We start from the raw sequence: 14170 nt of genomic DNA, 5'->3' as shown, positions 1-14170 counted from the left end.
TTTTTCTTTTTGTATACTAGTATTTTTTATTTATTACTATTTTTATTCTCCTTCTTCTTCTTATTATTATTATTATTATTGTATATACTGCTTATAGTGTTTTTATTATTATTATTATTATTATTGTGTGATATTGTGTGATATTGATGCCTCTTGTGTTTTGCACTATCCCCTTTGCTGCTGTAATCTGGAAATTTCCCCTCTGGGGGACTATTAAAGGATTTCTTATCTTATCTTATCTTATCTTTCATGTCACAACCGGAAACCGCAGACCTCACATTCTCAGAAGATACAAAAGACGAGGGGCAGGAGGTGGATGGAAGGGTAGGGGAAGAAATTGTGCCAACAAGGTGTAAATTGCAGATATAACTCTAAAACCATGCAAGTAGCTAAAAAAGTTGTTTGTTTAATCGACCTCTAAACTAGCTGTAAAATGTTCAAACTGGAAAGTAAGCAAGTATGAAATCTCTCAGCATTCCCAGGACACAGGTAGTGTGGATGGAATGAGCAGCAAAATAAAGATGCAGGATTCCAATGGCATGTGGCATCAAACAATAATGAATTATTTTTTCGTTTTTCATGTTAGTTTGTGTGGTTCTTTTGGTTTTCTAGTTTTCCTCAACCTGTTGCAGGTGAAACTGACACAGACACTGTATTTTGCACGCAATCTAAGTCGATATTGGCATGCCTAATGATTTACAGACCTTCAAAAATGTTCTCCAGAATAAACAGCTTGATCTGTCAAGTTTAGGGCAGATACACCTAACCCAGGGTCAGCATAACCTTTTGTGACCTTTGCTAGGTCAACAATTTATACATCTTTTATCATTATTTTCACTAAATATGAATATAAACAACACAAGCTTGAAAAAAGGAGTTCTGAATAAATGCCTTTTTTTATTGTGTAAAAGACTAAATGGCTCTAAATTTAGTTTCAGAGGTCATCATAGGTTTTGGTCAACAACTGCTATGACTTTATTGGCTGCTCTTTGGTCTCTTTAGTTCATGTGAGGGGGGAAAAGCCAATTATGGGGGTGGAATTATAACATAAGTAAACAGTTTCACTAATATAAAAGCAGGTGCACAGTTCCACATTTCTTACAGCACCTAGTGAGCACTTTGCATCACTTGTGGTTGTGGAGCCAAGACGATGAAGTCGATTGCTGTTTGTCTTGTGGCGCTGGCTTTGCTCAGCAGCTTTTCTAATGCTCAACCACAGTATGGAAAACCTTCATACCCTTCGGCACCTGACAAAAGACCACCTCAAGCACCTCAAGAGTACCAACAGCAAAAGCAGACATTTGAAAAAGATCTAACCTGGAAATATCCTGCACCTCCTCAGCCTGATCCCAAGATTGATGTGCCATTCGAGCTGAGACATCCTGTTCCTGCTGCAACTGTTGCTGTTGAGTGCAGGGAGGATATAGCTCATGTGGAAGTCAAGAAGGACTTGTTTGGGATCGGCCAGTTCGTAAATCCAAATGACCTCACTCTTGGAACCTGCGGTGCTGTCGGGGAGGATTCTGCCGCTCAAGTCTTGATTTATGAAGCTTTCCTGCATGACTGTGGGAGCACATTAATGGTAAGATCAATCAAATATATCAGTAAATGAAAAAAACTAAAACACAATATAGTACATTTTAGTTTAACTTTTGTGATATACATTAATGTATGATTAACTTTTCATATACTTTTTTTGTTTGTTTATGTCAGATGACTAATGAAGCCCTCATCTACACCATGGTTCTGAACTATAACCCAAAACCTATAGGAGGTTCTAATGTGGTGAGGACCAGCCAAGCAGCTGTTATTGTGGAATGCCACTACCCAAGGTGGGTAGTTTAACTAGAATTCTGTAATTACTGCCCCGTGTGAATAAATGTGTTGATTTTAGACTAATAGATGAATTACTGAGTCTAACTGCATTAGTATTGTAGGTGTACATTGTTTTAAGGATTACTGTATAATCGTGCATTTTCATGGGACCTTTCTCATCCATTTAGAAAGCATAATGTGAGCAGCCTCCCTCTTGATCCTCTCTATGTCCCATTCTCTGCTGTAAAGATGGCAGAGGAGTTCCTGTACTTCTCTCTGAGACTCATGACAGGTAATTTTAAGAAGAGTAATCTGACTATTTTTACTGTTTTGCAACTATTACACAAAATACCAATTTGTTGACAATAACTACAATGTTGCACAGATGACTGGATGTATGAGAGGCCAAGCTATCAGTATTTCCTTGGAGACTTGATACGTATCGAGGCTGCCGTCAAGCAATACTTCCACGTGCCCCTCCGCGTTTATGTGGACAGCTGTGTGGCGACTCTTTCACCTGACGCCAATTCCAACCCCAGATATGCCTTTATCGAGAACCATGGGTAAAGTATACAGACTCACTTCTGGACTGTAAGATAAGATTTTACGAAAAAGGAAAATATTTATGTCAGTCTGTGATATCCTTTGGTTTGTTTTGCTTGTGCGCAGATGTATGCTTGATGGTAGAATCACAGGCTCTGATTCAAAGTTCATGGCTCGAAGTGAAGAAAACAAGCTTCAGTTCCAGCTGGAGGCCTTTAGGTTCCAGGGTGCAGACAGTGGATTGGTAGGCGTGTCAATGACAGTCTTTAAAATAATATTTGTCTTTAATATTACCATTAGTTATGTATGACATATAATGATAATCCAAATTCCCTATCATTTAAACAGCTCTACATCACCTGCCACTTGAAGGCAACATCTACTTCATATGTTTATGACAGTGAACACAGAGCTTGTTCTTATCTTAACGGGTGAGTCTGCGCGTGTCGGTGCATATCAATGATAATGACCGCAGAGCTGGTATCGTATTTACTGATAACATATTCATTTATTCTAGATGGAAAGAGGCCAGTGGAGCTAATGGAGCTTGTGGCTCTTGTGAATCGATTGGAATTGAACCTTATTCTGCTCCAGACTTTGTCCCTGCTTCTCCACCTGTTTCTCCTGGAGGAGGAGGAGGAGCAGGAGGAGTAGGAGGAGGAGGAGCTGGTGGTGTTGGGGGTGTTGGTAAAGGTGGATACTCTAGTAACCCAAGGAAATTGCGTGATGTGAGCAAAATTGAAGGTATGTAATGGAAAAATCTATTTTCTAAAGTATTTGATATAAACAGATCACAGCTCTTTTTAGTGTGTTGTGTCTATTCTAATGTGCATTATGACTTCTTTTTTCACAGTTTTGGAATGGGAAGGTGATGTCACTATGGGTCCCATCCCCGTTGCAGAGAGAGTCTGACAGACAAAGGTTTAACATAATATCCTGCTGTGGCCATGGGCGCAGAATAAACATTATCATTGGTTCATAACTCTCTGTGCCTTATTATATAGCAGTCCTGCTTAAACAAACAGTAAAACCCACTTTATCTGGTTAAATCCTACAAAACCAAGCTGAACAACATACTTAAAGGAAGAATTCAGAGGTATCTAAGAGCAAAGTGTAACTCATTTAACATTTCACTCTGTGGAATGATAATGTTGCCTCTGGACCCCATAAATTGTAACTCTTTTCCTTTTGACAGAAATAAAAAGTGAAACTGTCTGGAATGCCTTGTCATTTACTGGGAATGCTTTTTCATACTTTCTCTGAAGCTGAACATCAAAGGTATAACAATTAAAAATATAGCGGATTTAAGGCACAACGGTATCCTATTAGTAAAAATATTTGCAATTGTGCCAATTTATGGAATAGCAAAGAACTTAATCAATAAATGATGAACTGACAAAAATACATGAAAGGATAATTATAACAATTCTTTAAGACTATATATTCTATAGAGCTGTCTACTATGCAATTCTAAACGCTTAATATGTCGGGGAAAATAAAACTATACAATAATAAGAACGAATTAATGAATAAAAAGGACCCCCACAAAGTTTTACTGTCGTCTTAACAGCAGTTTTGACTTTCAGCCTGACAAAGGCAACAATGAGACACGTTTTCATTTAGTATTTAGTGACCCCATGAGGTACACCTAAAAAACTGCAGTTGAGTAAGCGCTTAGTTTCAGAACCACGGACAGTGGACAACATTGTTCTTTGCTCAGTTAAACCTTGATGCATGTAAAATTATTAATTAATTTATTTAAAATACACGTTCTCCAATCACAACAAAACAGAGCACTGCTAATTTATCCCACAGTCATTTGAAAGTCAACATATATATATATTTGTCTTTTGTCTGAAATACATTAAATCTCCTGCTAAAATTCACAGTTTGAGCCAAGTGTTTGGCTTTGTAAGCCTCTTGCAGATGTTTCAAATACAAACAAACCCTTGACCAATGGCAAGATTGGACCTTCCATGACAACAAACTCCAGGCTGAATGACGTCTTGAAATTCATTCAATTTTTTAATCTGTTATTCTTTTCAAGATACAGTTGATCCACTGTAATCAGCAGTGGTAAATATGCAGGATGAGTCTGCAATCAAGTCTTTTTTGTTGCCATAATTTGTTGCCTTTTTTTATGGGCATTTCCTTATTTCATATTATTTTTAGCAATTGTGTTCTGAAGAACACCTACATATATATACATTTTGTATCCTTAACATTGTTGTTATTTAACTACTTTCCTTACCTTTTGCATTGTACTGGTTTTGCATTGTACTGTACTAGTGCGCTTTGTTCTCCTATCAGCATTTTTTTCTTCAGCTTATTTGCCCTCTTTTATCATTATTATTTTTCAACTTAGTTATCCATCTTCCTGCTGTAAAAACCTATTTGCATTTATGGTGGACAACATGACATGCTGTTTGAGCTGATACATGGCTGTTAGTGAAACTGCATCGTAGCGCTAGTGTGTCCTGATTCTGCCAAAATGGATTCAGGAGGATGCAAGCAGCCTGCAGCAGTATGCATAAATACCCAAATGATTCGATACATCTGCAAAAATGTCCATTGTGTAACTGACATGTCCACCTCCATACGTCAGACAATAACGCACCACAACAATGAGAGCTGGTCACATGACTGTCTTCCAGCTTGGTGGCTTACTGCTAGTGTGTTCCATTTAAATTCACAGTTTCTAAGTTCAAAATTTTCATCAGAATTTCAATTCAGAACTTTAAAGAAACCTCATCTAACCCAACTTCCAAATCCAACATGGATGCTACTCACATCAACAAAGTAAACACAAAGTTAGTTCAACTGTTTTTGACAGTTCTATCTTATTTTATGAATCTTAAGTTACACATACAAATAGTACCGTCAATTTTCTATCAGTGGATGTGTTGCTGTACAGTTCATATGTGATAAACACTGCGTACGTCACCAATTAAAGGAAACCGTGGCTCTGATGAGTACAATCTTTTGATTTCTAAGTCAAAAATAAAAAAAAATATTTGTCTATAAACTTTCTCTTGTGAAGTAAATTAAAATACCTAGCTCCTGGACAGAGATGCAGCAAACTGGTCCTGACTGGTTTACTGCAGTCTTGAAAAGACAGTTTTTTCTTTTAATAGAAAGCCAGAGGCTACAAGCATTACTGCTGCTTTTCAGTAATTTGTCATAATGCACTGCCACATTTATTTATAGCATCTCATTTGTTTAATTCTTTTCAACTGATGTCTGCCTGCCTTTAATTACTGCTTTAAAACTGTTTTTATTTTGTTTTATTTTATTGCTTTTTTGTTTAGCGGTAATCTTAAATCATGCTTTTTATTTTTACTCTGTGATGTCTCTGTAAAGCACCTTGTTATTGAATTGTGCCATAGAAATAAACTTGCCTTGCCTTAAATAACAGCCTTTAACAAAAAAAGTGTTGGAGCCTTCTTTAAGAATGTAGAGGTGACAAGACACAGGTTTCTTGCATCTGAACTATGGAACATTGGTGAGACAGGTGACACCACTATGCAGATGGAAAGCAGGGTGGTTGCCAGGCAGGCATATATCTGCAGCTTGGTTAAGCCGCCTCTGCTCCGCGTGGATATCTGTCACCCTTCACTGTACTTTCTCAGCCACAGGAAACAGAATTCAACCCTATGTTATTTTAGAGTGTTTCCTCAGTGGCTGCAAAATGAAAGGCAAACCCATCAAGGTGGAAGGAGACACATTTTATCAATTTCCTCAAGCATTTTGTTAAAAATGTAAAATGCACTAAAGGGAGACCCTGTCTCCTTCTACTGAATCATCACTATTCCCACCTTTTAATGACAGGGTTACAGTATGCTGTAGAAAATGGCATCATAATATTATCCCTTCAACCACACTGTTGCAGCCTTTCAAGATTTCGGTGTATGAACCTTTAAAAACAAACATCTTTTGATGCCTAGATACTAATTTACCCAGGCAAAGCAATGTCCATATATGATGTGTCTGGATTTATTACCACTGCATTTCTCTTGGCAGCAACACCGAAACACACCCAGTCTGGATTTCTCTCAAATGGAATTGGTTTGTTTGAGCAGGAAGATTTTGCCCAATTAACATACACAGACCATCGAAAACCTACCACAGCCTCTCCTCATCATCAGCCAGCCACCACAACACAATAGGCCACAACAGATTATTCAATCAAAAGTTGATCGTAAAATGAAAAAGAAATCACTCCCTCCTGTGTCTGAACCACATGAAGACGACTTCTGTCTCGTCTGTTCAGAACTACTTTCAAACAATTGAGGTCTGGTGTCAGTGCATTGGTTGGAAAAAGTGGGGAACATGAACTATGGACCATAGACCCTACTATCAATATCTGAGAACTGTGACACATACAGTGGGGCAAAGTATTTAGTCAGCCAACAATTGTGCAAGTTGTCCCACTTAAAAAGATGAGAGAGGCCTGTAATTTTCATCATAGGTTCATTTCAACTATGAGAGACAGAATGGGGGGAAATAAACCAGGAAATCACATTGTAGGATTTTTACTGAATGAATTGGTAAATTCTTTGGTAAAATAAGTATTTGGTCACCTACAAACAAGCAAGATGTCTGGCTTTCACAGACCTGTAACTTCTTCTTTAAGAGGCTCCTCTGTCCTCCACTCGTTACCTGTATTAATGGCACCTGTTTTATGTTATTAAGAGCTGTCATTACCATGTCTACCTCATACTGCTGCACCTTTCACTTTTTTAATTGTATATATGTTAATAAGTTCCACATTTGTTTATTTACTGTTTGTTGGGCTTGCTCAAACTGCCATTAAAGCTGATTCTGATTCTGATTTTGACTAATTATCAGTGCCTTATCATACACAATGCTGTTCCCTCTAGGGATATTACTAACTGTACATGCACATCTCTCTGGGTGGTAGTTTTGGCATGAAATGATATCTACTGAATTCATTTGCTCACTGAATAAACTACTACTCATATGCACAATAGCCGGTATTTCAATGATTACCAACGATGGGTGTTTAGGCTACGTATCATTATGACTAGTTTGCTTAAAGGGGACCTATTATGAAAAACACGTTTTCTCCTGCTTTAACATATATAAAGTGGTCTCCCCTCAACCTGCCAACTCAGAGAAGGAGGAAAGCAACCAAATTCTACAGTGTCTGTACAGCCGCCCGGATGAGCCGTCCAGTCTGACGTGGATCTACGAGCCGTTCAGATTCTGCTCCCTTTCGTTACATAACCAAAATGTGATTTACATAGTTTGGCTTCTGATGCGTGAAACCACCCCTACAACTAACTCCGCCGGCCGGAGCTTCCGCCAATTTTTCGTAGCGGTGTGTCGCGTCATTCAGGCAGCCAATCAGCACAGATCCTCATTATCATAGCCCTGCTCACTCAGAATCCTGCATAGATAATGAGGTTAGAGAATGGGAAGATAAAGACATGGCTCAGAGGCTGAATTTCTCATTTATTTAGCAAAAACAATCAAAAGCTTGTTTTTAAGACATTCAAGGCCTGTTTAAAATAGGTATTAGATGCCATAATAGGTCCCCTTTAACTATACATTTACAAAAAAAAAACAAACAAAAAAACGAATAGACATATCTTCTAATCCAGGGGTGCTCAATACGTTGATCGCGATCTACCAGTCGATCGCAAAGGTATTATTGGTAGATCGCGTGACATTAAAAAAATTGACGTCAACCTATCATCCATCCCGTCTTTTGATTGATATACAGGGCAGCCAATCAGATGACATCTGAATTTTGTCTGAGGTCATAGGTCGCTGCGCATGAGCAAACAACTGCGCTAAGTGCTAACTAACTAGCTTGTCAGCGAGTTACGGCCAGTTTTCAGCCTTTGGTTTTTTCTAGGGCTGAAACGATTCCTCGAATAATTCGAGTAATTCGATTACAAAAAATGATAGAGGAATTTTCTCTGCCTCCAGGAATCGTTTAATTTCTTTTTTTTTTCGTTTAATTTCACCAGCTCAAATCCTCGTATTACGCCCGGACTACATTTAATGCGACACAACGCGCTGACGCTGCGCCATACATCCATGCGCTGCGCACGTTAAAGGGTGAAGAAAGAGGCGGCGGATATGTTTGTTTTGTAACATGCCATGCTCAGGCAGTCTGCAATGGCCCAGACGGGAGACACATGTAGTTCAGTGCTTAACTTTTATTTTTAATCCACGCTATATTCTTCTGGTCCGTTCTCCTATGTTCCCCCTCTAAAGCCAAAATTATTGTTCCGCGTTAAATCGACACAGAGTCTACGCCGCTCTCCGGCCGGTCCGGCTGGCGGTGCTGCGCTGCCGTGCAGGCTCTCCATGGCTACGCCGTAGCCTACGGCGTAGGGTACGCAGCGACGCGCACCATTCTGCGTTGTTGTAACGCGGAACCATAAATCAGCCTTTATCTGGTATATAAACCTCTGTTCCCGCTACAGTTTTAACTAAAAGAAAAGGCAGAAAATGTCAGAAAAATAAAAACGTAATAAAGCTAACTGGGTAGTTTTCAATTTTAGGTCCGTAGTCATTCATGGATAAAACAAGCAGCACTGGTGTCTAATGTGCTCCAATACAGCAGGGCTCATCATTTTATTTTGAACACTGCCAAAACTCTAACTTAAAACTTAACTAGAACTTCAAATTTGCGTGACACAAATGAAAGTTCAATTGAAACACGTGGGAAAAACACAACAATTTTTAGGTTAGAAATAAGAATATTTCTTGGTAAGATCCTTAGTTTTTTGAGTGAACATAGTTAATTGTGTTGTGTTGTGCAATATTGGCTCATGCGATATAATGAATCCTCAATATATTTATAAATACATATATTTTTTGCATTTTTTGTAGTAGGTGGTAGATCATTTTGACTTGATCATTTTATAAGTAGCTCTCATGCTGAAAAAGTGTGAGCACCCCTGTTCTAATCTGTTCAGGATGTTTCTGAGTGGATATGTCTTCCAGGAAACCCTTGGCTCCGCCGAAGTCCGCGGACCTCCGCTTGGGAAGCGTAATTTGTTCCCATCCTAAACCAAAACACTTTACCGACTTTGTTTTTATACTTGATTGGTTTGCTGCTCGGATCCGCCTGCATCCTCTCGGCACAGCCAGCTGGTACAGGAAAGCGATAAGGCTGATTTATGGTTGCGCGTTACACAAACGCAGCTCATCGCCGTAGGCTACGGCGTAGGCACTGCGTCGATTTAACGCGGAACCATAATTCAGGCCATACTGACGTTACGTCGCTTCTGCCCCCCTCCTCTCCTCCTCTCCTCCTCTCCTCCTCTCCTCCTCCTCTCCTCCTCTCGCCATCCCTCCCTCCCCGCCTGTCTCCGCACTGCTGGCCCCTTGCTGTTGTTGTGTGGCACAGCCAGCCAGCATCACGGCAACAACAGACATCTTTTTTTTTCTTCCTTCTCTTTGCAAATCCCGGAGTGCTATCATCCACACCACCACCGTGCGCTTCACGCGGGCGTGGACGCGTCCTGGGTAGCGCAGGAGTTTCCTCTGACGCACATCAGTGCTCGGCTGGAGGGCTGACGGCAGGGTTGATGCTGCTGAGGAGCAGCTGAGCGTCTGACTGAAGGCTTTGCGGCCGGGAGGGCTTTTCTGCGGGGCCGCAGGGAGAGACGAACCTCTGCCCACCAGCGCGTCCGTCCGTCCGTCTGTCCGTCCGTCCGCCCGCCGCCCCGTGATTGTTAATGGGCTGCGCGTCCTCCGTGATTTTCTGCAGTCGCTCTGAGTCATTTGTGGTAGAAGATGGCGGACAGGGCTGAAATGTTTTCCCTATCCACTTTCCATTCCCTCTCTCCTCCCGGGTGCAGGTAAGCGCAATAACATCGAGATTGACAGAGATGGAGGGGATGGGGATGGGGGGGACAAAAAAAAATGCGCTTTTGGTTATAACGAGAAGAGAAAATACAGAAAAGCCAACACATCTCTCGGATATGTGATGGTGATTACAGCAATACGCTCAGCCCCCAGACTGGGTAGCTCTGGATTATTTGAATAAGATGCTGCAGGGCCTGCTGATGCATCCCTGCGCTCCTGTAGGTGATGCTGCTGCTGCACAGCGCTGGGTGATGACTTAAATCATGACTGTCCGTTTTTTTGTTGTTTTCTTTTTTTAAACCCAGGCCTTTTACCGATTTCTTTAAAAAGTGCAAAGCATCGTAAATGGTTTAAACACAGAGCAGATGTTTGATTGAAACTGTCGCGACAGTCCCCCCGTTATGCGCATTCTCCGTGCGAGGCCCACGCCCTGTTGAGTCCAACCCGAAGCAAGGGCATGTTTGCTGAACAATGATTGAGGGAAGACACTGACAACAATCATCTTTGAAACGTTGTACTTTAGGTGACCTCTACGGGAAATGCGCCGTCCTCTCCTGTAGTCTGTGCACAATTGAAAGTGGGGTCTGACACTAAAGCAGCAGTCTCTGCAGAATCAGTGCTACAACTACAGCAGGTTGGTTATGTTAGAGTCATTACCTTCTGCTTTGATTGGTTTATGGATGTCAGTAAGACTGAAGTGTTTTAAGACAACCGCAGCATTTTATCTTGAGCTCTAGGCCTATGTAGCAGAAATATGATCAACAATATGGTATGTTTTACTTCATTTGTAATAATCACAATGTCCTTTACTAGCAACTAAACAAGTAAAGAGTATCACTGTACCATATTTATATGCAGCAATGCTGCACTTAACTCTACAGGAAACGTAATATAAATGGCACAAAATGAATAACATAGGAAAAAAGACTAAAAGTACCGATTTAACCACATTTTCCAGAGCAGGAAAGTCACTAATACACTTAATGCAGCAACATCTTATCACGTCAGACTGCCTCCACATGGCCCCCATATGGAGGGAATGCATTGGTGGAGTTTCTATCCAGGCCATGCACTCATGTACGATTAGCGCAATACATAGCTGCATCATTTAAGATCAATATATCTGATTTTTTTTTTTTTTTTGCATGACTGCCAGTGACCTCAACTCAAATTACAGAGGCCAGTTCTGGCCACGGCATCAATATTTTACATTTTGAACACTGACAGAGAGCTGGAGCAACCTGAGCTTAAATACATCACAAAAATGTTGTGTATTGATCCTTCTCTGTGTACAGTTATGACTCGCTTTTGGTTCATGCCACTGACTCCAAATGCACTTGAAGCCTTCGCTGTTCATTTGTCGAATGCGGACATTAACATCGACGTTACAGACCACTACAGACATGTGATGAATTGAAGATTGCGTCACTCTTATTGTTCAGATGGGGTGGGGACCGGTCCCTTTCATTCTGCTCTCTTCAATTACATTTCATCAGTCATATCTAAAAAATTCCACCAATGGAATATTATGTGGATAATATTTAAAGAACATGTGTAATTGTAAAATTATAAATGAGTATATCCGTTAGTACTGTTTTTTTTTTTGTCTCTAGCTATTTGCACTGGAAGTGTGAAAGTGGGGTACGGTGCTCTGCCTTAAATAACCCTGACTCTATTTCCAGTGGGGAACATAATCCATAAAGGGGGTAGCTCTCTTCCTTGAATGGCAGAAGTTTATAGCAATCCACAACTTCTCTTTTACTGCCAAGAGTTTTGGCTTTAGGACTAAAAAAAATACATACAAATCAGGATCACTTACTGATTCATGTTAGTATTTCATTCTTGTTACATTTGATATGTAAATGTAAATAAAAAACAGAAGAAAAAGAAAACAAGTGCAGCGCGTGGGGGTTTTCTCGCCAAGTCTCCCTCAAAAAAGAGATTTTACATCTCCATGGGACTTCCTTGATGAATAAAGGGAAAAAGACAGCAAAGGATTTGCAGCAATTAGAAAAAGAAAAAAAAGAAAAATGGGAGTGTATGCCCTCCAGCGAAGACTAAGAGGCACAGCACACTTAATCAATAGAAAGAGGAGCTTCTAGTATTGAGTTTTACTTGATTTTTTTAAAATCAAGGCTTCATCTTACAAAAAAATAGGTTCAGAGAAACTACTGGTTTGGTGTTTTGTTGCATCAGCATTTACTGGTAGTTTTTTTTCTACTTATAAAGGAGATAAATGGGGGTTCTTTTTCACGCATGTGCTCTGCAAAAATATCTTAGATATCCTCTTCCCTGACATTTTTAATCCAGTTCAAAGATGTCAAAATAAAAATGGTTTTTGAGATCAACAAATCAGCCATTTCATCTTTATGTAATGTAATGTATTTTCCCTTCAAATGGACATTTTTATTTAGAGCAGCAGAGAGAAATTCGTCATTTTTTGGCTCTTTGGTTCCCCCCATAGGTGCGGAGGTTCAAATGCTTGACAAAACCATCTTATTTGGTCTCACGCTTGCTCGCTCTCTCGTTTTCTCTTCCATCGTTACTTTCTAGAGTCTCTTATGCCTCTTCCATGGTCTTCACGGAAGAGCTGTGAGCTCATTTCCTCACTGCTGATGTGTGACGTGATGCCGTGAAGCTGCACGCAGCTGTTGCAAGAGACGACTGGGACGAGAATCAAACGTTTCTTTGACTGGTTTTTGCTGACAGGATCGACAGGAGATGATACTTTACGAGTATGAGCAAATATCTTCTTCATATGATGGTGAAAATGAAAGCTCATAAGCCCAAATGAAATTGAAATGACATCCCTTGTGCTGCTTTTCAAATAACAAGCTATCTGGTAAAACAGAGTCCCTGCGTTCATCCTTAACCTTGTTCATATTTAAAAAAATATTTTTACGGAAAACATTTGCACTGAAACGATTAGACAATGGAGATTATTGTTATCAGTATGAGTCAGGAAATAATTTCTGTCGTCATAAACCTTTTAATGGTTATTTTGAGACTTTGGATTGTTGAAGCAAGGCTTTTAAAGATGAAATAAGACGTGAAAAGTAATTTGTTGCCGTCATTTATTCAACAACAGAGCGGGAACGTTTTAGATTTGATCAAAACGCTGTTCAGTTCCATTCATGGATTTTATTGTTTTGTTTTTTTATAACATCATAAAGACTATGATGAAACATATTCCGGTGGTATTTTTGATTGTTCTCCCTCTCACATCCTCTCACACCCTCTCTGTTATGGTGCGCCAGTATTAAAAAATGTATTTCCACGGAGCATCATCTTGATTTTCTCATTCGCTGTGGACCTCATGTTTTCCAGTCGTTGCTCTACTTTTGCCTTCCAACTCTTTGAAGGAGGGGGGGCAGGGAGTGGTGATGGGTATGTTACCATGGGGGTAAGAGGCTTAACTCAAATACAGATTCGTTTTAGCCTAAACACTCTCTTCCCAGTCTTCCTTTTTTTCTCCCTCTTTGTATTTTTTTTACACTTCCTCTTTCTCTCCTGTTGTAACCGTCGGTCTTGCAGCAGTTGCTACTGCAGTTACCCCCCCCCCCAGGCCGTGACATGTTCTGTGCACACATATTACAGCACTGAGTGGTTCCCGTCCAAGTGCAGCTTTGGCTTTACATCTCATGAGTCCGATAATCTAAATCCAGATAAATCTACGTGAAATCATCTGCAGCAAAGCGATGCATCATCGCCACCTTTGCTCAAACATGGCGTTCTTTTCACAGACATCTGAGAGTTCTTCATTAAGATAAAGCCGTGACTCACACATCCATGTGTTGGTGTTTTTGTGGGGAGTGTGTGTCCCTGGCTCCACTGGAGATAGAGGCCGGCAGAAAAGCTTGAGAAAATGATCTCGCTAATGACTCAGTAGCAACGGCACAGAGCCTCCTTAGCTTCTAAAGATGATGTCACTGGGAAGCAGGAGCCTGTGGTTAAAGACCAGTGG

The 14170-nt window shown here is 40.3% G+C and overlaps 2 protein-coding genes across 3 annotated transcripts in view; both read left to right on the top strand.

Annotated features, from left to right (window-relative positions):
• Positions 1-1137: 1137 nt before the first annotated feature.
• Positions 1138-3521, top strand: LOC133444326 (zona pellucida sperm-binding protein 3-like). Its single transcript, XM_061722032.1, has 8 exons — positions 1138-1582; positions 1714-1832; positions 2004-2107; positions 2201-2378; positions 2485-2602; positions 2707-2789; positions 2876-3102; positions 3212-3521. The coding sequence occupies exons 1-8, from the start codon at positions 1151-1153 to the stop codon at positions 3268-3270; spliced, it is 1320 nt and encodes a 439-aa protein (XP_061578016.1). The 5' UTR covers positions 1138-1150; the 3' UTR covers positions 3271-3521.
• Positions 3522-9727: 6206 nt separating this feature from the next.
• The window catches only part of mapk8ip2 (mitogen-activated protein kinase 8 interacting protein 2), a 38853-nt gene continuing 34410 nt past the window's right edge, over positions 9728-14170 (top strand). For both annotated transcript variants that reach the window (XM_061722014.1, XM_061722012.1), the window contains exon 1: positions 9728-10199. In XM_061722014.1, the coding sequence (XP_061577998.1) occupies positions 10135-10199 (65 nt within the window). In that variant the 5' untranslated portion in view covers positions 9728-10134. The remainder of the gene's footprint in view (positions 10200-14170) is intronic.

The sequence above is a fragment of the Cololabis saira genome, chromosome 5, assembly GCF_033807715.1.
Source record: "Cololabis saira isolate AMF1-May2022 chromosome 5, fColSai1.1, whole genome shotgun sequence".
Taxonomy (NCBI): domain Eukaryota; kingdom Metazoa; phylum Chordata; class Actinopteri; order Beloniformes; family Belonidae; genus Cololabis; species Cololabis saira.
Note: the sequence above shows the minus strand (reverse complement) of the source record. Positions and strands in the feature narration are given on the sequence as shown.